Source organism: Panthera onca, chromosome A1, assembly GCF_046562875.1.
Source record: "Panthera onca isolate mPanOnc1 chromosome A1, mPanOnc1 haplotype 2, whole genome shotgun sequence".
Lineage (NCBI taxonomy): Eukaryota > Metazoa > Chordata > Mammalia > Carnivora > Felidae > Panthera > Panthera onca.
This window is the reverse complement of record NC_138339.1, coordinates 67,116,222-67,138,198: the sequence shown is the minus strand read 5'-3', so window position 1 is coordinate 67,138,198 and position 21,977 is coordinate 67,116,222. Positions and strand designations below refer to the sequence as shown.

The following is a 21,977-nucleotide window of genomic DNA, read 5'->3' as shown; positions in this document are numbered from 1 at the left end:
AGTATTCCAACAAATAAACTTTCCCCTGCTTTAGGCATGAATGCTAAGCTATAAAATCTGATACAGCCCATCCATCTCCACTCCCAATAATAGACAAATTTAGCAGACATGAATTAATTCTAAACACAATGACTATTTCTGAGAAATTGGCTTATGTTCCCTTTGGAACAAAGTTATTGAAAAGGCAAATTTCAGCAAGTACATAGTTTGGATTTGCAGTAAGATTGGGACAGACTATGAAAAGGGAACTTTGAAGTTGACAATTATTTTAGATGAAAAGATAATGTGCCTGACTTGCTAATATACTGTGGGAGTGATTAACAGCCAATTAACTGTGGCAAATTGCTATTTGAGAATAAAATTTCCAAATTACCTGAGTACTAAATGGAACGTTAATGAGAGGGAAATAATGAAATGAAGGGTAAGCCCAAAAGAAACAAATAGCACTGTAAGTAAAAAAAAGTTTTCCCATAAAATATGCAAGGGACGAGGCTTTTGCTGAGGATGGGAGCCAGCTGCACTGTTATCTGAATTCAGGTTATCACGTAGTGTTTTTGTATCTAAAATACGAAAAGAACAGAGTGCCAGAAATGGAAAAGGTAAGTTGCCAAGAGCTGAAGAATATTTGAGTAGTCATATTATTAAAATTTACCAAATAATTTTTCAAAAGTATCTGAAATAGAGAATATAAATTATTTTTTAATGTCTAATTCCCTCATACTATGTTGACTTTAAAATACTACTTTGTAGTGTTAAAAAAGTATGGACTTTAACTCCTGTACAGACCACATCATTTTCCTGCCATTCTCCTAACTCTGTCCTGTGGTCTATAAAATTATATTCTGGTTTTTGTTAGACCATTGATGCTTCTTTCAACCTGTATGTTCTACATGTATTGTATTGTTCTTGGTGCTAAATACACTTTCTTTCCTCTGATATTCAGGATTATTCTTTCTCTACATTTGTGACTATTCACTTATTTTAAGTTATGTGATTGTTACTTTTTTTAATTAAAAATACTCATCATGCTGTATACTAGTGAAAGTGACCATTGAATATAAAGCAACATTAGTGAAAAGTAACTATTGACAATGATGCTAAATGGTACCTACACCACCTTTTGGAATCTAAGCACTTAGCCCAACTGTTGACCACTGAATCATGTACGCAGCCCATGTACCCTGACCATGGCTATTTGTACCAGAGGTGGATACTTGCCCCAGGAGAGACTCATCATCAACCAGCTAGTGACCAAAGACTTGCCTGGCTTAAGGGGCAGGGAACTGAGCCAATCAATTTGAAATAAGAGTCACAAAGGAAATTACTGGTTGGTGATTGAGTGCTAGAACTGAAATATCTTGTAGCATTAGGCTGAGTTAACTTGAAAATAACAGAAAACCACATTTAGACATACCTTAGTTGTTTTTTTTTTTAATTTCAAAGATAGAGAAAACTTTCTAAAAAACATTTGTGAGGAGAGAGGAATAGGCTGCCTACAAAAAAGAAAAAGAAAAAATTAGATTAGTAACGTATTTCTCTGCAATGCTAAATGCCAAAAAAGAAAAAAACAATACAATAATATGTGCAGTATTTGGAAGGGAATGGGAATATTACCTAAGAATTTTGAAACCAGCCGAATTAACATTTAATTTATCTGAAATACTTGTATCACTTAGGATCCTTACAGCTGTTAACAAGACCTCTAAAAGATAAGACGTTCATTTAACGGATGCTAGGTAGCTCACGGGATCTGTATGAGGGCCAGAAAATCATTCTCAGAAGCCCCACAGCAGAAAAGATACCCAGCTATCTGTGAAACTGCTTCAGTAAAGATCCACTTGCTTCCCCTAAACGCCAGAACCATCTGACACCATACCCACTGTAAAACAAGATTACATGTGGTACATCTTCCTCACACTGCTCATTTGCGGACTGAAGTCTTGCTGGAGTGGACATGATTGGCAGAGGCTACGTCACATGTATACGTATAGAGTCTGGGAGCTCAAGTTTTGTTTTCTCCATTGAGGAAGCTGGATTCATAAAACATGAACTCTCCAAATCCATGAGGGGCACTTTGAAAGCATTGGGCAACTAGAAACCATGAGATGTTTTGCCATAGTATTCCTGCTGCCCAAACAATTAAAACAAATGGAAAAGTGTTAAGGAAACAAAATTTGAGCAGTAAAACTTTTCAAGCTGAATAAATGTGTTAATAATTGTAGTTAATCTGATAATGCTAATCCACACTGATAATAAATCTCAGTGTTAATGTCCACATAAAACTGAAAAGATGAAATGTTTAATAATTTAAACATTAAATTCCAGATTATTCTAACCCAAATTGGGAAACGAGTTACAAGGTAGAGAAGACATAAAAGCATGCTAAATTTCTAGTTTTATGTAGACAGTGTCAATAGATCCTATTTTACTTTTAACTTAGAAAAATACAAAGTCAATTTTTTAGTTTAATGGTAACCTCAATGTTAAAAAATAAAAATTTCCGCCCAAACCACTAGCCAAAGACAACAACTAAGAATACTTGAACAAGATCAAAGAATGGGAGACATAGGGGAGAATTAGCCACAAAGAAGCATAAAATGACAGAATAGTACCAAATGATAAATGGATTAAACGAATATAATAATTATTCTCAGGTTGAAGTCAAGTAAAAAAGTCCTCCAACTATATGCCATTAATAAAAGACACACTAAAATGATCCAGAATGGATAAAACTACAAGTACAACCACACTTGCACAGGCAAATGTAAAGAAAGTAGTTAATGCAAATTTATGTCAGACAGTATAGTTCTGGTTAAAAGGGAGCAAATATAATGAAAAGGAGATTAATATCACTTAGGACTTTCTTTAAATTTCAAATGATTTAGTATCAAATGTATGAAATTACAAATAGAAAATAAAAAAACGATGAAAACAAGTGAGACTCAGTGTTTGACAGATGACGTGGTCTATACAAAACAAAAGGAGCTGTTTTTATTTAAAACCACAACTTCCTTCCAGACAGGGTGGACCTTGTTAAAGGAAGGCTCTCAGCGGTCCTTTTCTATAGCTGAGGACCTTCATGGGTTTGGGATCTATAAAGCCAAGCCTGGAGGGAGGGTTAGAGAAAATTTAACAGATTTGCTTATGAGAGGCAAGAACTTGGGATTCTCGGGGTACCCAGGCAATGACGGGGGGTGGGGTGGGGGCTGAGGAGTAGAGAGAGATAGGAGAGGACAAAAGGAAAGAGGAGTCAGCAAAATGAGAAGTCAGGGTCATATGAAAACCTTGATGATACAGCAGTTAAAATGATTTTAGAAACGGAGATACGTTATTTCAGTTGGAACCCTAAGTTCTTTGCAAAATCTCTGTTCCAGTATTAATGTACTCATTGATTTTTATTTTTCAGAATCTTTTCATAACAATTGCAACTGGTTTCACCATCACACTATCAATATTTATTTGAATTTAAGTATAAATTAGATGTAAGTTTTCACCACTGTTTCCTCTGTATTACATGCCTTTCACTATCTTCAATTCTTCATGTTAATATGATTTGCCTTAACTGGACTATGTCCTTAAATAGTTACTTTTTTTCCAGAAAAGCTAAGTTAAGGATATACTTTCTAAATACTTGCTCGTTTAAAGTTGTTTTCTTTTGCTGTCACACAAAGGATAATTTGGGTCACAATTCTTTTTCCTCAAAAAACTTATGTTTGGGGTGCCTGGGTGGCTCAGTCAGTTAAGAGTCCCACTCTTCATTTCGGCTCAGGTCATGATCTCACAGTTCATGAGTTCAAGCCCCATGTCAGGCTCTGTGCTGATAGTGTGGAGCCTGCTTGGGATTCTCTCTCCTCCTCTCTCTCTGGCCCTCCCCTGCTCACACTCTTTCTCTCAAAATAAATAAACTTATTAAAAGCAAAACAAAAAAAATCTAATGTTTACTGTGGCTAAGAGGTTCAAATATCAGTCTGAGTTTTGTTTACATTATACATAACTTTTATTTCCTAACTTAGTGATTGTAGGGTTTTGTTGTTATCCTTGAAATAAAGAAATTATACTGGCATAAATCCAGTTTCGTGTCTTTTTCCCACAACTCTGTCTTTTAATATTGAATCTTACTGATCTCCAGTCTTCAGTTCAATACATGTTCTCGTGTCATCTCGGTCCTGATTGCTGCTTTCCCATCATCTCCTTTCTCTCACTTTTGCAGGGGCAGAGACGAAGCCATACTATGGCTTGAACACCAACTTCATATCAACCATATCTACTAAAATGGCCCTCCATCAGACACCAGTCAGACTCTTAGTGGCGCCTACATGCGGACTGTACTGTCAGGAGTTCCTCGTGCCCAGACATTGCATTATGTTCCTCTAGAAATGAAAAGAGCACCTATCTACCACTCAGTATCAACATTTTCCCATAAGAGTGCTTGTGTTCAAATGCCATAAAGGATTTTTAATGAAACAGTTTTATTATAAAAAAGATTTTGCCTCTAGTCTACCCTCCCATCCCAAGATATAGATATGAATCCAACAGAGACTGGATGTGGCATGTAGGCAAATCTTACTCATAAACACCACGTTGTGCTCTGTGTTTTCCCCCTGACTGAAAGCTCTTTCGTTAGGTCAGGTTGGTGAACTTAACTTTTAGTTATCCTAGGGCAGATTCTGTGTTCTTTAGAAATTGATTTCTGGGGTGGCTCAGTCAGTTAAGCAACCGACTTCAGTCATGATCTCACTTGTTTGACCCCAGCATTGGGCTCTGTGCTGACAGCTCACAACCTGGAGCCTGCTTCAGATTCTATCTCCCTCTTTCTCGCTGCCCCTCCCCGGCTCGCACTCTGTCTGTGTCTCTCTCTCTCTCTTTCTCTCTCTCAAAAATAAACATTAAAAAAAATTTTGTTTAAAGAAATTAACTTCTGACACTATGGTAGATAATATTTTCAAAGATGGCGCAGTATCTGCCATCCCACATGCTTTTTTGCAATGTGGGAATCTATTACTGAGCTGGCCCTGTGACTGCTTTGACCAATAAAATGTGGAAGAAGTTACAAGACCAGACATTATAAAGGCCTGGTAGTTTCTACCGTGCCATCGGCAGGAAGCTAGCCACTATGTAAGAAGCCCTGAAACTACCATGCTATGAGGCAGTTGTTAAAGAAAAAAGTTACTCTGACACTTGTTAAAATGGTAAGGAAGGGGGCGCCTGGGTGGCTCAGTCGGTTAAGCGTCCGACTTCAGCTCAGGTCACGATCTCGTGGTCTGTGAGTTCGAGCCCCGCGTCAGGCTCTGGGCTGATGGCTCAGAGCCTGGAGCCTGCTTCCGATTCTGTGTCTCCCTCTCTCTCTGCCCCTCCCCCGTTCATGCTCTGTCTCTCTCTCTCTCAAAAATAAATAAACGTTAAAAAAAAAAATGGTAAGGAAGACTTCAAGGCTACTGCAATAGGGATACTGGACTAGAGGAGAGATATCAGTTCAACTCCAAATGCAGCAAAGACAGTTGGAGATTTATAACCAAAGGGCAGAGTAAGGGCCTCAGTAGATGGAAAATTTCTAAGGGTAAATTCTTGTTGAAGACAGGCCAAGGACTATCAGAGATGGGAATGAGGAATTTGATCAGATATTGAGGGTGATCAGATAACAAGAGTAGGGGGGGTGCTCAACATACTTACTTTGATGGTTAATTTTCTGTGACAAATTAACTGGGCTAAGGGATACCCACATAGCTGTTAAAACATTGCAGGGTGTGTCTGTGAATATGTTTCCGGAAGAGATTAGCATTCAAATCAGAGGAATGAGTAAAAAATATCTGCCTCCACCAATATGGGCAGGCATCATCTAATCTGTTGAGAGTCCAAATAGAACAAAAAGGGAGGAATGGCACATTTTCTCTCTCTTTTCTTGAACTGGGACTTCCATCTCCTGTCCTCCCATATCTGATCTCGTTTCTCAGATATTCTAACTGGGACTTACACCATCAGCTCTCCTGGTTCTCAGGCTTTTGGATTCAGGCTGATTTATACCATCAGCTTTCCTCGTTCTCCAAGCTTGCAGATAGCATATTGTGGCATATCTCAGCCTCCATGGTGTGGGCCAATTCCTATAATAATCTCATATATCTCTATATATCTTACAGTTCTGTCTCTCGGGAGAACCCTGACTGATACATTTAACTTAGCAGCATTCTTGCTAAAACTGGGATGGGCAGGCAAAAAAAAAAAAAAAAAAAAAAAAAAAAAAAGAACACGGGCCAAGGTCAAGGCCAGTCAAGACAAGAGCTCAGAGGAGCCTATCTAAAGAAGTTTGGTCAAGGAGAGAGGTTTTGTCAAATTTCAGCCTAGCCATATGGAGATGCTACACCACAGGAAAAGGAAGGTACCAGCAACCCTTCAGCTGATTCAACCATACCAGCGAGGCAGAGATATAGGACTAAAGAAGTCATTTGGGACTTTCTATCTCCAGCAGATGCCATGTGGAACAGAGATCAGCTGTTCCAGCTAAGCTCTACCCAAACTACAGTTTTGTGAGCAAATACATGGTTCTTTTAATTTTTTTTTAACATTTAATTATTATTGAGAGACAGAGAGAGACAGAGCGTGAGCAGGGGAGGGGCAGAGAGAGAGGGAGACACAGAATTTGAAGCAGGTTCCAGGCTCCGAGCTGTCAGCACAGAGCCTGACTCGGGGCTCGAACTCACAAACTGCAAGATCATGACCTGAGCAGGTTAGACGCTGAACCAACTGAGCCACCCAGGTGCCCTGGATACACTGTTCTCTTAAAGCACTAACTTTTAGAGTGTTTTGTTACATTGTAATAGACAAGTGAAACAGACAGACCAACCCATTAGTTAGCCAGGCTGGCCTGAGTTTTCTCATTGACTCAGTGCAGGCTGGGATGGCCTTCGTATACCTATATGCATAACAGTCTCACCCCTTAGAGCTGTGAGAAATTTGAGCAAGAGCTATTTTATTATTTTTATCTGTATCCCTAACACTTCTTAAAGTAGCTGGCACATAGTAGCTTCTCAAAATGTCCTTGTTGAATGCAATAGAAGCCATCCAGTGATTTGTAGCACAGATATCATGTAATCCACCAATTCTTCCCCTAATCACATTTCTGTCAAAGCTCACAGATCATCTTACATATCTACCAGTCCCCTCCTGCCCATGCACACATATATATCATATCTCTTCTTCAGTCCCTTCCTTCTGCTTTCAATTCTTCCCAACTATTTTAGGAAAATTTCTCTTGCCCATCTTGGTCTTCTCTTTCCACCTTTGTGAATCCCATCCCTACCCAGTAGCCTCAACCAAGGTTGACAGGTTGAATTTAGTGGCACATCTAAATAAGTAAAAGAAAGACAGTTTGATAAGAATTAGATTTGAGAGGTGCCTGGATGGTTCAGTTGGTTAAGCATTGGACTTTGGCTCAGGTCATGATCTCTGGGTTCGTAGGTTTGAGCCCCATGTCAGGCTCTTCACTGGGAGTGCAGAGTCTGCTTGGGATTCTCTCTCTCCCTCTCCCTCTGCCCCTCTCCCACTCACGCTTCCTTTCCCTCTCGAAATAAATAAACTTTATTTAAAAAATTAGATTTGAAAACTAGGGCCATCAATCTCTAAAGCCCTTTCGTCATTTTCACAATTTGCCACATGCAACTTCATCCTCCTTTAAACCAACCTGCTTTTCCACAAGCATTAATGTTTTAAAACTTTGTGTTCACTTATTGTTTCTTTAAGCATCAGTGCAGTAACAACATTGCTGTCTCCCTTCCCACCATCTTTTCTGTGTACTTGTAAGATATTTCAACTATAGTGTAGAGTTAAATAGAAGTTATGGATCTAGCACAGAATGGCACTCAAAAATATCAGCTCCATCATTAACTCCCTTAGTGTTTAGGAACCAGGAAATATAACCAATTTTAATATTGGGCCTTTTTGTCTGCAAGTATTTACATAGGTCTAAGAAAACCCTATGGTGAGTAGGCTACTGTATGTATTAAACCTCAGGCTACCTTGTTCATGTCCCATTTTTCCCATATGATATATAAAATATTGATTTTCTGAAAAGTATTTGAGTTTTCATGATGCAACTAAAGTATGAAAATAAATCTTAAAACAGGCAAAGTAGATATTTTAAAGCTTGGATTCATTTCATCCCTGTTGTGTTTTGTTGGTCACATTGCATAAAGCTCTTTTTACAGGAATCATGTACACTTCAAGAAAGAAGTAAGACTGATGTATTTACATCAGCACCAAACTAATCCGGTACTACGAAACTACAAGGAAGATTGAGAGGCAGGAATTGAGGGGGTGGAGAAAAGTCAGGGGCTTCCAGAAGGACCAGATGGGCATTATGCTCAGCCATCATTAGCCTGAATGGCCATTAACTAACTTCAATGAGACTCAAGCTTTGGGGAGGATGTTTGTTTGTTTGTTTGTTTGATCTGTAATAAAGAATACTTACCTTTGAAAAGTGCCTTTGTTGGTGTGGACTAAACAGCAGCTACTAGAATAGGAATGAAGGTGTGTTTAGTTGAAGAACGGAAATGCTGAAATAGTGCTTTGCAATTAACCTAAGGTATGCAAAAATATAATGAATTGTAAGGTAGGTGTTTTTCAGTTTAAAAAGGTGTATAGTCAAATTCTTAACATTTATACGTCTTATTGAAACAGTAATTTATCTTGTGTCACCACTATAAACATACGTATTTGCCAAGTTGGAAACAAGCAAGCTGTGAGGCCCAGGAGCAGATCAAGATTAAACCATAAGAGGCATTTCCTCGCCTACTCGGATCTGTGTAGACAGATCACTCGCGGTATACAGCCCTCCCCTAACGGTGAAGGTAGCTAACACCATTCAAACTCAGTGTGAAACTGGATGTGAAGGAGCGTAAAATATTAACCCCATTTTAGCGACAGCGTAAGGTTCTAAAACTTCTGGTTTTGACAAGAGAAGGAATTCGAAGCTTTCGTGGATCCTCTCGCGATAAGAGAGGTGCTAACGCCACGTCAGAAACTACAGACGTTGGTGCAGAGCGACAGATGCCGGAACAAATGATAGCTGAAAAACTGCGGAAGCGTAGGCGGGCAGGTGGGCTGGACTTCCGCCGGAAAACGGAGTCGCCTGGGAAATCTCAGAGGCGAATACCGGCAGGCTTTCTGCCTGGAGGCTGTGGGCGGGCGCTGTGTGGGCCTGGGCGAAGATGGCTTGCGCTGCTGCACGGTCCCCGGCCGACCAGGACAGGTGGGTCCTGAGAAAGGGACGGGCTTGCCGCCAGCCCGCGGGTACTGCGCCACCCTCCCCACCCCCGAGAAAGGCTAGCGGCGGGGAGCTGGGCTCCGGCCGCAGGCTCCGGGCCGCTCCCCGGGTGTCGGTTCCTCTGGGAGGCCAGCAGCGCCAGGCTCTTCGTAGGTCCTCGAAATTGCGACTCTGGGTAGCTCAGTGTCTGCCTGTACCTGAGACAAAGGACCTTGGGTGCGACGTGGGCAGACATTGAGTAACAGACTCACAAGTGACAAATCTGTTCTCTTGTTACGTTCGGGAAGGTTCGTTCAGGTTCTTCCCAGTCTTTTAAAACCTCTGATGCCGTAGTTTCTGTGTGACAGCAGGCCCCACCCTCGGGAAGTTCTCTAGGCAGCTGTAGCTAACTGAACAGTGAAGGCATTGGTTTAGTTTGGTTTTAAACCTTCTCTGGCAAGTGGTGTTTTCTAAGGTAGTAAACGAAAGTTTACTTTTTAGGTAAGTTAAGTAAAAGGGAGGCAATTTAAAGAAAAACTACTAAGCAAATTAACAGGTATGCTGGCAGTCCTGTTGGTGATGAAAGAATGAATGAGTTTTTGGAAATACTGCTCTGCTGATACTAGCTGTGCTTCCTTCTGTGACAGATTCATTTGTATCTATCCCGCTTATTTAAATAACAAGAAGACCATCGCGGAGGGGAGGCGAATCCCCATAAGCAAGGTAAATGGGCTGCCACCTCGGTACTTGAGGGTCTCTGAGAGGTTGTACTGTTAGGGCTGCAAGGGCTTCTTTTACTGGACTGTATTGTTTAGGACCTGAAGTGAACAGCTGCCAAAAATTGAGGCGCTTTTCTTAACAGTGGTGAAACCAGAAAGGCTCTAATTCCTAGCTGGGGGGATTTTTAAAATGGTTCTTCATGAGCCTGTGCTTGAAAGAGGATGGGTGGGGGTAGGGTTTGCATGTTGTTACTGGTTTTTAAACCAAGATTGTGAAAACCTTGCCCTTAATAAAGGAAACCAAGCTTGCGTTATTGTATAATATGTCCAGAATGCAACTGCGTTTTTAAAAAAGACTTGCAGAGGGGCGCCTGGGTGGCTCAGTCGGTTAAGCATCTGACTTCGGCTCAGGTCATGATCTCGCGGTCCGTGAGTTCGAGCCCCACGTCGGGCTCTGAGCTGACAGCTCAGATTTCAGATTCTGTGTCTGTTTCTCTGACCCTCCCCATTCATGCTCTGTCTGTCTCAAAAATAAATAAACATTTAAAAAAATTTTTTTTAATTTAAGAAAAAATAAAAAGACTTGTAGAGAATTTAGATGTGTTGAGTTTTATAGTTTATGTCCATTATTTTTTTTTTTTTTTAGGGGTAAAGTGTAATACTTTTAAAAAGTAGGGTGTTGCAGCTTTTAAAAATAGGATTTTTCCCTTGTTTGGGTTTTACTTTTTCATGTTTGTTTATTTTTGAGACAGAGTAAGCGGGGTAGGGGTGGAGAAGCAGGGAGAGGGAGAATCCCAAGCAGGCTCCATGTTGTCAGTGCAGAGCCCGAGGATGGGCTCGATCTCATGAAACCATGACCAGAGCCGAAATTAAGTGTGGGACACTTAATCAACTGAGCCAGGCGCCCCAAAGCCCTGTTTATGTTTTGTAATCTAATGACAGATTCAAGGAAATGACCTGAAGCGATGCATTATTTTTGTGTTATTTAATATTTCCCATTTTGTTGTTTAGATATGTGTAAAGGAAGGTCTGCTTTGCTGCCCCAGAGTAAAAGAGACTATACCAAAGCCCTGATTCAGGATAATGCCTGACATCGAGCCAATGTGACAGAGGCCTCTGGTAGCAAGTTCTCACATAACTTGGAGAATAACTGGTTTTTAACTTTATTGACATACAGGATACATACAGAAATATAGATAAGTCTTAAGTGTATATCTTGATTAATTTTTACAGACTGAGTACACACATGGGTAACCAAGCACCCAAATTAAAAAAAGAAAGCATTTTCAGCGCCTAGGAAGATTCTTTTGTCTCCTCACAGTCACTGCCCCCTCCTCATACTCACAAGGATAACCACTGTCCTGACTTCCAGCACAATATATTAATTTTGTTTTTAAACTTTATTTTATTTTTTAAATTTTATTTTATTTATTATTATTTTTTAAATGTTTTTATTTATTTTTGAGACAGAGACAGAGCATGAGCAGAGGAGGGGCAGAGAGAGAGGGAGACACAGAATCTGAAGCAGGCTCCAGGCTCTGAGCTGTCAGCACAGAGCCCAACGCGGGGCTCGAACCCACGACTGCGAGGTCATGACCTGAGCTGAAGTCGGAAGCTTAACCGACTGACCCACCCAGGCGCCCCTTTAAATTTTATTTTAAAGTAATCTCTGCACCCAGCGTGGGGCTTCAATTCACAACCCCAAGATCAAGAGTCGCATGCTCCTCCAACCAAGCCATCCAGGCGTCCCTTTAAATTTCATTTAAATGGCATTACATACACTATGTACTTTTGTGTCTGTCTTTTTTCACTGAACTTTAAGCTTAAGAAATTTATTCACATTTTTTAGTATAGTTTGTTAATTTTCACTGCCCTGTAGCAGGGTTTCTCAACAACAGCACCACTGACATTTTGAGCCAGATCATTCTTGTGTGGGGGCTGTTCTGTGCACTTTAGGTTTTTTAGCAGCATGTTTGGCCTCTACCCACCAGATACCAGTGCCTTGCCTGACTCCTGTGACAATTAAAAATGTCTCCTAGCATTGTAAATATCAGAGGGGAAACATTACCTTACTGAAAACCACTGCTCTGTAGTGTTGAAGTGTATAAATATACCACAGTCTATTCTACTGTTGATGGATAATTGGGTTGCTTCTAGTTTGGGACTATTACACATACTACTACTGTCAACATTCTTTAGCTTGTCTTTTAGGAAACATGTTTTGCATTTTTCATGGATATATACTAGAAGTGGAATTGCCCATCCATGAAGAGTGCATATGTTTAGCTTTAGTGGACACTACCAAACCATTTTCTAAAACGGTTGTTACCTATAATAGTTGTTTAATCAGTATTCATTTAGCACTTACTATGCTCCAAGCCTCATACCAGATAACTTGGGAATATAGTGATAAAACAGTACTTGCCTTTGTGAAGTTCATGTTCTGTTGGAAGGGGATGGACACACAAGTATGAATCAGTGTTATTCCCAGGAGTTTTTAAAATTACAATGCAAAAAACTGTACCTAATGAAAAGGAAACCTAAGGTTTTGATAGGTATTGTGATCGTAGTATTTGAAATGATTCACCCAATAATACAGCAGTAGCCACTTACGGTAAGCTGTTTAGTGTTTTTGTTTTAACTGTTCAGGCTGTTGAAAATCCTACAGCTACTGAGATTCAAGATGTGTGCTCAGCAGTTGGACTTAACGTATTCCTTGAGGTAAGAGGTGTTTCTTTCTTCACTATTTTTCCTACTCAATCTCATTGATGTAATAACTTTCTTAAAGCCTGTTTTTTTTGTTTTTTGTTTTGTTTTTGTTTTGCCTTTTCACATTAGAAAAATAAAATGTACTCTAGAGAATGGAATCGTGATGTTCAGTACAGGGGCCGAGTCCGGGTCCAGCTCAAACAGGAAGATGGCAGCCTCTGTCTCGTACAGTTTCCATCACGTAAGCTTTTCTGAATAAACAAAGTTTGGGGACGGCTTATTCCTGTACTCTGCAAAACAGGTTCTAAAACTGACCTTTTGAAAGGTAAAAATCATAATTGGCATTCTACAGATTAATTTAGAAAAGGACTACTGCTGAAGAGAGGAAAACAGTGGTTCTAACTTCTCCTAAGTTAAGGACCTCTGAGAATGCGATGAAGCCTGTTTGTTTCTCCAAAAAATTTGTTTTGTGAACATTTTATGAACCTCTGCAAGTCCATCATTATTCCCAAGTTAATAGTGTAGAATTATTGAATGGTCAGATGTTTATGCCATTTCAGATCCTAGAGGCTCTGGGGCCTAACTAATTTAGAAATTAGTTTAATTTCTAAAACTAATCTAAAAAGCCATACTAAGTGAAAGAAGCAAGAGAAATGCATAGCGTGGTACCACCTAGGTACATTTAAATACAAAATATTACTGTTTATTGATATATATGTCTTATTGCTTATTGATTATTATATATGTAAATGTATTTTAAGTGGACTGTAAGAAAACCCAGTCTTAAAATAGTAATTAACCTAACGGTGAGCAGGGAGTGGGGACACAGGGATGGTGGTCAGAGAAGACTGTAGCATTATGTCTTATTTTATTTCTTAGACAACAACAGTAATCAAACACAATTAGATATCAGTATCCCAAAATATTCTGAGTTTGGGGAAGATGAATTTTTTTTTTTTTTACACATGATTCTTTTCTGAATTCTTCATTTCTAAAAACTATAATTTTTTAAATGGAGCTATTAATTCCCTTCTTGTCACAATAATCCCAAGCTGACAACTAAATTGTTCTTGGTTTAGTTAACATAGGTAGGTTTTTCTATGCTAAAACCTGTCCAGGTTAATAGAGATTTCTGGAAAGAAGATTGTGACTCCAGAGTAACAGGTAGTATATTCCAGTTTATTTCTTCTTCGGTTTGACATCTTCCTTTACTATCTCTTAAAAGATAAAAAAAACAAAAAAGTTTTGACTTCACCAGTAAGTAAAATATAAGTAAAAAATTGAAAACATTTTTCTCCCTGTTTCTAGCAAGAAAATAGTTAGAAAGTAAAAAGAGAAAAAATGAGGAGCTTAGTGTATTGAAAGTAGCTACTAGAGCCTGAAGAATTATTTGGTGCACAGAGAGTGTACCTGTAGGCATAAATCATCTGGGCATATGAATGACATCTTTTGTAGCTTGATGACATTGACAAAATTAAGCAGTCTGTGTTTCTGTAGCTTAAGATAACGATGTCTTCATTCTGTTTCCCAGTTTTTGTATTTAGATTAATTCTCCTTTGATCTTGAAGTCAGTTACTAGAGCCAAGACCAAAATTTGTGTTTTAAATTTTTATTTTGTTCACTTAAATATTTCATTGTAGTTCTTAGAACCTTTTCTCTAGGAAAGGCTCCCACTTGAGCAAGTCATGTCTTCATACTCTTTTTTTTTTTTTTTTTTTTAATCCTTGTCATTCTCCTGATGTGACAATTTCTTGACCTTTATGATTAATTTGAAGTTAATGAGCTTTTAGTCTTATTCCTTAAGTTGTACACTAAGCCTAACTTCTGGTTCCTAGGTAAGTCAGTAATGTTGTATGCAGCGGAAATGATACCTAAACTAAAAACAAGGACACAAAAAACAGGAGGTGGTGACCAAAGTCTTCAGCAAGGAGAGGGAAGTAAAAAAGGGAAAGGAAAGAAGAAGAAGTGATCGGGGATGAGAATCAAGTATGTGGTACTACTGTGAGAGACGTGAACGAAGGCTTCTAATTTATATCTAAGAGAAACAGAAGCTTTTTGTTTGCATCATTTAATCAAACTATGGACATTTGTGCCTCCCAGCTTCAGCATCAGAGCTGACAATGAAATAAATTTACATCAGAAGTTTGCATCTAGCTCTTACACAGTATAAAAGAAAATTTCTTTGCCTTTCAATGCAGAGTTTTTGTGGAAGAAAGAAGCATATTTTTAAGTGGACAATGGATTCTACCATCAGTTACTTGAAATTCTGTATCCTGTGTGTAAACATGTTTCAGATAATGAGTTTAATTAAAAGATTTGAAATACACATTTTCTTCAACTTTTAAGTTAGTGAAATAAAATTTGAAACTGACTTTTAATAGCTTTTGCCTATGAACTAATGCTAGTAGAAGAGGTAATTAAAGAGAATAAAATGAGTCTTAGTGTGAGCTTAAAACTAGAAGAAAATGGCTAAATCCTCTTGGACGTTTATGAACAGCTAATCTACAGATCATTTTAATCAATTATTGTCATCGAGTGTTCAGTTACTAGTTTTTTGACATGGAAAATCCTGGAGTTTAAGCTTTAGATTTGCTTGTTTTATAGGCTTCAGAATGTTATTTATTTATTTAAAAATATTTTTTTTAACATTTATTCATTTTTGAGAGACAGAAATAGTGTGAGTGGGGGAGGGATAGAGGGAGAGGGAGACACAGACTCTGAAGCAGGCTCCAGGCTCTGAGCTGTCAGCACAGAGCCCAGTGCGGGGCTTGAACTCATGGACCACGAGACTATGACCTGAGCTGAAGTCAGACGCTTAACCAACTGAGCCACCCAGGTGCCCCAAGAACGTTATTTTAATTGGAGTTATGCTATTATCTATGCTTTAACACCTTGAGATATACTTTTTCTCAAAACACTAAATTGGATTGGTGATTCTGACTTTATTCCAAAGCACTATTTCTGAAAGTGGTAATTTTGTATAAGATTTAAGAAAATCACTATCCAGCCATTTGTTTTTGTCTGAGCATCATTTGGGGAACTGTCTTCTCTGACTCCATATGCTTCTGGAAGGGCTATTAATTATAGGACATACCACAGGGTATGACCCAAGCCAGACCAATGGTTTATTTTTCAGAAATTTAAATCTGGAGTAGAAACACAGACATATAGTTGATGATGGAAGCTAAGATAGTTGATGGTCTACAGATTTGAGTTATCCTAAGTCCTGTTCTTGAGGCCTGGTTTGGCTCTTCTGTGAATTCTGTAAACTATACTTTATATTCTTCCAGTAAATCCCATTTTCATTAAGTTTTTATTGCTTGAGATAAAAAATTCCACTTGGTGACAAAATAAGTGAATCCAGAGTTTCAGAGTTTTAAATGGACTTACACACCTAGGCTGTAGGAAGGTGATCCATGGGTGTGTAGGAAGAAGTATTCAAATTTTTACTCTTTTTCTCTCTTTAATAATTTCTGTTGTTCATACATTTTATAGTGAACATAATAGCATAGCAGTTTATATATTTGATTTACAAATACATATGGGGGCAGTCTATGCAAAACAAGATTCAGAGTAGCCCTCTGGGACGATCTATTACTTAGGAATGTGTTTATGTAACAAAACAATGAGAAACTTAAGCAGGAGTTACTTTTTTTGGAATAACATAAAATCCAAAGGTATTACAGGTGTTGGTTCAGCTGCTCAGTGATGCCCTCATATCTTCCCATTCCACTATCCATGGCATGTTTCTAACACCTTGTTGTCTCAAGCTTATAAAAGGGCTGATAGAACATCAGATTTCAAGGCAGAATGAAAACCTAGCTGTGCCAGACACTTTTATTCCTGCTTTAGGAAAGCTAAAGATTTCTCAAAATCCCTCCCAGCCAACTTTCATTTAAGTCTCATTGTCAAGAACTGTGGCTCATGTCCATCTTGAACTGCAAGGGAGGCTAGGAAAGTGACTGTATAACTTTTTGAGTCATGAAAATGGAGTCAGCCAAGGAAGAAAGTGGAGACTGGATATTGGGGCAGTCAACTTAAAAGATTTGTCACGGGGGGGCCTGGGTGGCTCAGTCGGTTTAAGTGTTGACTCTTGGTTTCGGCGCAGGTCATGAGCTCACAGTTTGGGGTTTGAACCCCACGTCGGGTTCTGCAGCTGGCAATGCTCTCTCTCTCCCTCTCTGCCCCTCCCCTGCTTACACTGTCACTGTCTTTCTCAAAATAAACTTAAAAAAAAAAAAAAAAGATTTCTCACAGAAAGATGACCAGAGTCTAAAATTATTTGGGTTATGGGGCAATAGGGATTGTCAGAAAGGTTTCGGGACTCTTTCTGTAATGCGGCAATCAGTGTATAATTGAACTTTTCACATTGTTGCAGTCAGTGCATAATTGAACTTTCCTTTGCCAATCAAGTAAAAAACACAGTCTTTTCTAATGAGCAACACTGAGCATTTATTTTTATGTTGAAATGCCATTTGTATTTATTTCAGTGAGTTATGTTCACATCCTTTGGCCACTTTTTAAGGACTTTATTGTTATCAATATTATAGATAATGTAAAGAGCGAGCTAGTTTTTGTGTGTTTTCAGTTTATTTTTTTAATGTTTCTTTTTGAGAGAGACAGAGACAGAGCATGAGCAGAGGAGGAGCAGAGGGAGAGGGAGACAGAATCTGAAACAGGCTCCAGGCTCTGAGCTGTCAGCACAGAGCCTGATGTGGGGCTCGAACATATGAGCCATGAGATCATGACCTGAGCCAAAGTCGGATGCTTAACTGACTGAGCCACCCAGGCGCCCGTTTGTTTTTTAGGCATTAACTTCTATCTGTTGAAGAAAACGATTTAGTTTTCCTTCCTTTATCCCCCAATGTATGCTTCCTATCCCTCCCTCCTACCGCTATATTTCATAACTTTAATCAGTATTCAGAGTTCACATTACTATCCTGTATTCCATTCATAGCTGAACCATGCAATACTTTGCTACTCAAATGTGTGGTCAGTGGTCCAGCAGCACTGGTCTCTCCTGGGAAATTGTGAAAAATGCAAAATCTTTGGCCCCAGCCCAGAATTTAAAAGATCCTCAAGGGATTCTTATGCACATTACAGTGAGAAACACTGAAGTATGCTATTGTTATTTTTGTTTTCTGGATTTGTGTTTTCCATAGATCTAATTATTTTATTAGTTTTTTAAATATTTATCACTAACTCAACCACACAGTATCAGCTGTCAAAAAATATCCTTTTAAAGAGTTTGTTCAGGGGCGCCTGGGTGGCTTGGTCGGTTAAGCGTCCGACTTCGGCTCAGGTCATGATCTCACGGTCCGTGAGTTCGAGCCCCGCGTCGGGCTCTGTGCTGACAGCTCAGAGCCTGGAGCCTGTTTCAGATTCTGTGTCTCCCTCTCTCTCTGCCCCTCCCCTGTTCATGCTCTGTCTCTCTCTGTCTCAAAAATAAATGTTAAAAAAAAAAAATTAAAAAAAAAAAATGTTCATGTCCATTTAATTCATCTTTTTAAAGAAGTCTTTTCTGGAGCATTTTACCTGGTTCTAATCTCTACTGGTTACCCTTTAGGCTTAGTGCACAGCTTCACTCTGCATCCAGAGTGACCTGCTTCACTGCTTTGCTGTTTTGGGTATCTTGTATTATGGAATCCTGTGCATTCTGTCTTGGGTTACGTCCTTGTTTGTAGCCCATCTTCAGGATCTTCTGGGAAAAATGCAAGGGAGGTAAATGTTCTTAGGCGTTGCATGTCATTCTACCCTCACACAGTTTGGCTGAGTATAGAATTAGAATCGAAAGTCATTTTATTTCAGAAGTTCAAGGACATTGCATCGTGGTCTTCTGACTAATGTTTTAGCTGAAGGGAAGTCCAAGTCATTCTAGTTAATGATCTTTTGTGACTCACATTTTTCTTGTTGAAACTCACAACATCTCAATATTCTAAAATACCACAATAGTGTGGCTTTGGACTTTTTTGTCTATTGTGCTGGGTACCTACCTAATGGGCCTTTCAATCTGGAAACTTGTGTCTTTCAGTTCTGGGAATTTTCTTGAAAATTTCATCAGTGGAACTCTTTCTGATCTTGGAACTCCTTATTTGGATATTAGATGTGCTGGACTAGTTCACAAATTTTCTCATCTTTTTTTCCTCTTATTTCCATTTCTTTGTCTTTATATTCTATTTCCTAGAATTCCTCAGCTCTGTCTTCCAACCCCTCTATTGAACTGTTCATTTTTCTTATATTTTCAGCTTCTTCAAGCTTTTTTGTTATCTGAATATTTCCTTTTTCTAGCATTTTGTTCTCAGGGGGTATGCTTTATATTCTTTTGTTTTCGATTTCATTTCGTTGGTGGTGGTTGTGGTTTTTATTTTGATCCCTGTCATATTAAGTGGCTTTCCTTAGACCAGGGTTTTTTGGTTATAGATTGATGGCTTTTTGAGTGACAAACCAAAAAGCTGATTAGAAGTTCTGAGCACATAAGAAAGGTTTGCAGACTGACTTTTACTAAAGGGATATCTGGGCGAGATGTTCTTTTAGGGGGCATTTCCAAGATCAGAAGTGTTTTTTCTTAGACTGACCTGTTCCCTAGAGTCCAACAAGCTCCCAGGAGGATAAAGACCTGGGCATCCAGTGGGAGAAGTTGGAGTGGGGGAAATGGGTCTTACCATTGAGTCAATCCAGTTTTTATTACAACTTCCCTCCCTTGACTCTGCCTGTGTCCTCCCCACTCCAAAAATCCTTTTACTATCTCTGGAGGACAATCTCTTTCACCTGAAAGAAGATAAGGTGTTTTTCCACTATTCCTTTTTAAAAATTTTTAGTTCCCTCCCAACATTAAGATTGTTCTTTGTGGTTATTTTGATATTGCGGGTGACTTTATAATGAAAAAAATATTTTCTTAATGTTTATTATTTATTTTGAGAGAGAGTAAAAGCAGGGGAGGGTCAGAGAGAGATGGAGAGAGAGAGAGAATCCCAAGCAGGATCTACACTGTAAGCCGCAAGATCATGACCTGAGCTGAAACCCAAGATTCAGATGCTTAACCAACTGAGCCACCCAGGTGCCCCTATAATGAAAAAATTTTTAATGTTTGTTTATTTTGAGTGAGAGAGAGAGAGAGACCGAGTGGGAGAGGGGCAGAGAGAGAGGCAGGGAGAGAATCCCAAGCAGGCTCCGTGCTCCCAGAGCAGAGCAGGATGCAGAGCTTGAGCTCACGAACTGTGAGATCATGACCTGAGCCAAAATCAAGAATCACATGCTCAACCAGCTGAGCCACGCAGGCACCCTATAATGAAATGTCTATACCAAAGAGATTAGGTGTGGTAGGCAGAATAATGTATTGTTCTCCCACCAAAAAAACCCCTTGTGAATATTACTTCATATGGCAAAAGGCCTTGCAGGTGTGATTAGGAATCTTCAGCTGGAGAAAGTAGTGGTTATCCAGGTGGGCCCACTGTAATCTGAAGGATCTTTATAAAAGGGAAGTAGAAGCTAGAGTGCTAAGGGGTCCCAAGCCAATGAATGCAAGCAGCTTCTAGCTGAAAGAAGCAAGGAAATGGATTCTCCCCTAGTCCCCAGAAGGAATGCAGACCCTTTTGGATGTCTGATCTCCAGAACTGTAAGCTACTAAATTTATACTGTTTTAAGCCACTAAATTTGTGGCAATGTGTTATAGCAACATTAGGAAACACAGACCTGGTGAACCAATATGAGCGAAGGTAAACTGCAGACCTTGGGATTCTTGACCCCAGTAGTAGTTTCTACAAATTCTTAACACTGGCGACATGTTAGAATCACCCTAGGGGCGCCTGGGTGGCGCAGTCGGTTAAGCGTCCGACTTCAGCCAGGTCACGATCTCGCGGTCCGTGAGTTCGAGCCCCGCATCAGGCTCTGGGCTGATGGCTCGGAGCCTGGAGCCTGTTTCCGATTCTGTGTCTCCCTCTCTCTCTGCCCCTCCCCCGTTCATGCTCTGTCTCTCTCTGTCCCAAAAATAAATAAAAAACGTTGAAAAAAAAAAAATTAAAAAAAAAAAAAAAAAAAAAAAAAAAGAATCACCCTAGAGTTTTAAAAGCATACTGGCACCTGGGTATCACAGTAGATACCAGAATGTCTGGTAGTGAAGGGAGATACCAGCATTTTTGGAAAGCTGCTCAGGTGATTGTAATATGCAGCCAGATCTAAAAACCACTGTAAACTAAGTGTAGAGGTAGCGTTTATCTAACCCAACGTTTTTATCTCAAAGTGTGGTTTCTGGACCATCGGCATTACCTGGGGATTTATTGGAAATGCAAATTTTTCAGATCCACCCCAGACCTACTGAATCAGAAACTCTGGATGGGACCAGCAATCTGTTAGAACAATCCCCTCCCCTGCAGAGAAATTCCAATGCACACTGAAGTTTGAAAACCAACTGATTTAACCAAAGAAACTTCTTATTGCTCTTAATACTCTATGAGATGTATATTATAGATTTTATAAGCTAATATTGTAATAAAGAGCCAGAAAAAGATTTAATGAAGGTCATTCTCAAACGTAATTACTTTCCTACTGTACTACATATAACTTAATATCATCTGATGGCTCAGGATGTGAACTCTCACTCTAGACACCATGATTCTAGACATACAGACATGTAAAAGCAGATGTGGAAGACAAAGCTGACCAAAGCATGTCCTCCAGAAGCAGACATTTATTTTTTACTTTTTTTTTTTTTGTTAACGTTTATTTTTGAGACAGAGAGAGAGCATGAACGGGGGAGGGGCAGAGAGAGAGGGAGACACAGAATCGGAAGCAGGCTCCAGGCTCTGAGCCATCAGCCCAGAGCCCTACGCGGGGCTCGAACTCACGGACCGCGAGATTGTGACCTGAGCTGAAGTCGGACGCTTAACCGACTGAGCCACCCAGGCGCCCCCCAGAAGCAGACATTTTTGATAAAATTCTCAAGTTCCTCCTTCCTTGGTCTCTTCTTAAGTATAGAGTAATTTGCAGGCACATGCAGGAAGTGTTTGCTACATCAAAATGTACTTACAGGCAACCAACTTATAGGAGACTGAGTGTAACGGAATATGTAGTAGAAAGCAACTTAGGTTTCTTTTAAATCTAGTGCTAATTATTGCTAAAAGCTTTTCATGGTTGTTTTCCTTTGGGAGTTTTTCCTCTGACAGGTAGTAACCACCAGGGGATGACTACAGGCCAGGTAAAGAATGGGGTTAATGAACAGCAGTGTTTAAGGTTCATTTACCTGTATTTTACTTCAGATATTGTTTAAATGATTCTAGATTCTCTTAAGCCCCAGAAAATAAAATGAAACATAACAG

At 39.4% G+C, this 21,977-nt stretch overlaps 1 protein-coding gene and 1 long non-coding RNA gene across 2 annotated transcripts; one reads left to right on the top strand and one right to left on the bottom strand.

The window, feature by feature from the left end:
* Positions 1–1,284: 1,284 nt before the first annotated feature.
* On the bottom strand, positions 1,285–9,013 carry LOC132681088 (uncharacterized). The gene is made up of 3 exons (XR_013555819.1): positions 8,703–9,013; positions 8,462–8,570; positions 1,285–1,493 (listed from the first exon to the last, which is right to left on the bottom strand). It is a non-coding gene; the product is annotated as an uncharacterized LOC132681088 (long non-coding RNA).
* An 85-nt stretch (positions 9,014–9,098) lies between these two features.
* On the top strand, positions 9,099–15,041 carry SRP19 (signal recognition particle 19). Its single transcript, XM_060635203.2, has 5 exons — positions 9,099–9,241; positions 9,883–9,958; positions 12,604–12,675; positions 12,793–12,904; positions 14,499–15,041. Exons 1-5 carry the CDS (start codon positions 9,201–9,203, stop codon positions 14,630–14,632), a joined length of 435 nt encoding a protein of 144 aa, XP_060491186.1. The 5' UTR covers positions 9,099–9,200; the 3' UTR covers positions 14,633–15,041.
* The last annotated feature ends 6,936 nt before the right edge of the window (positions 15,042–21,977 follow it).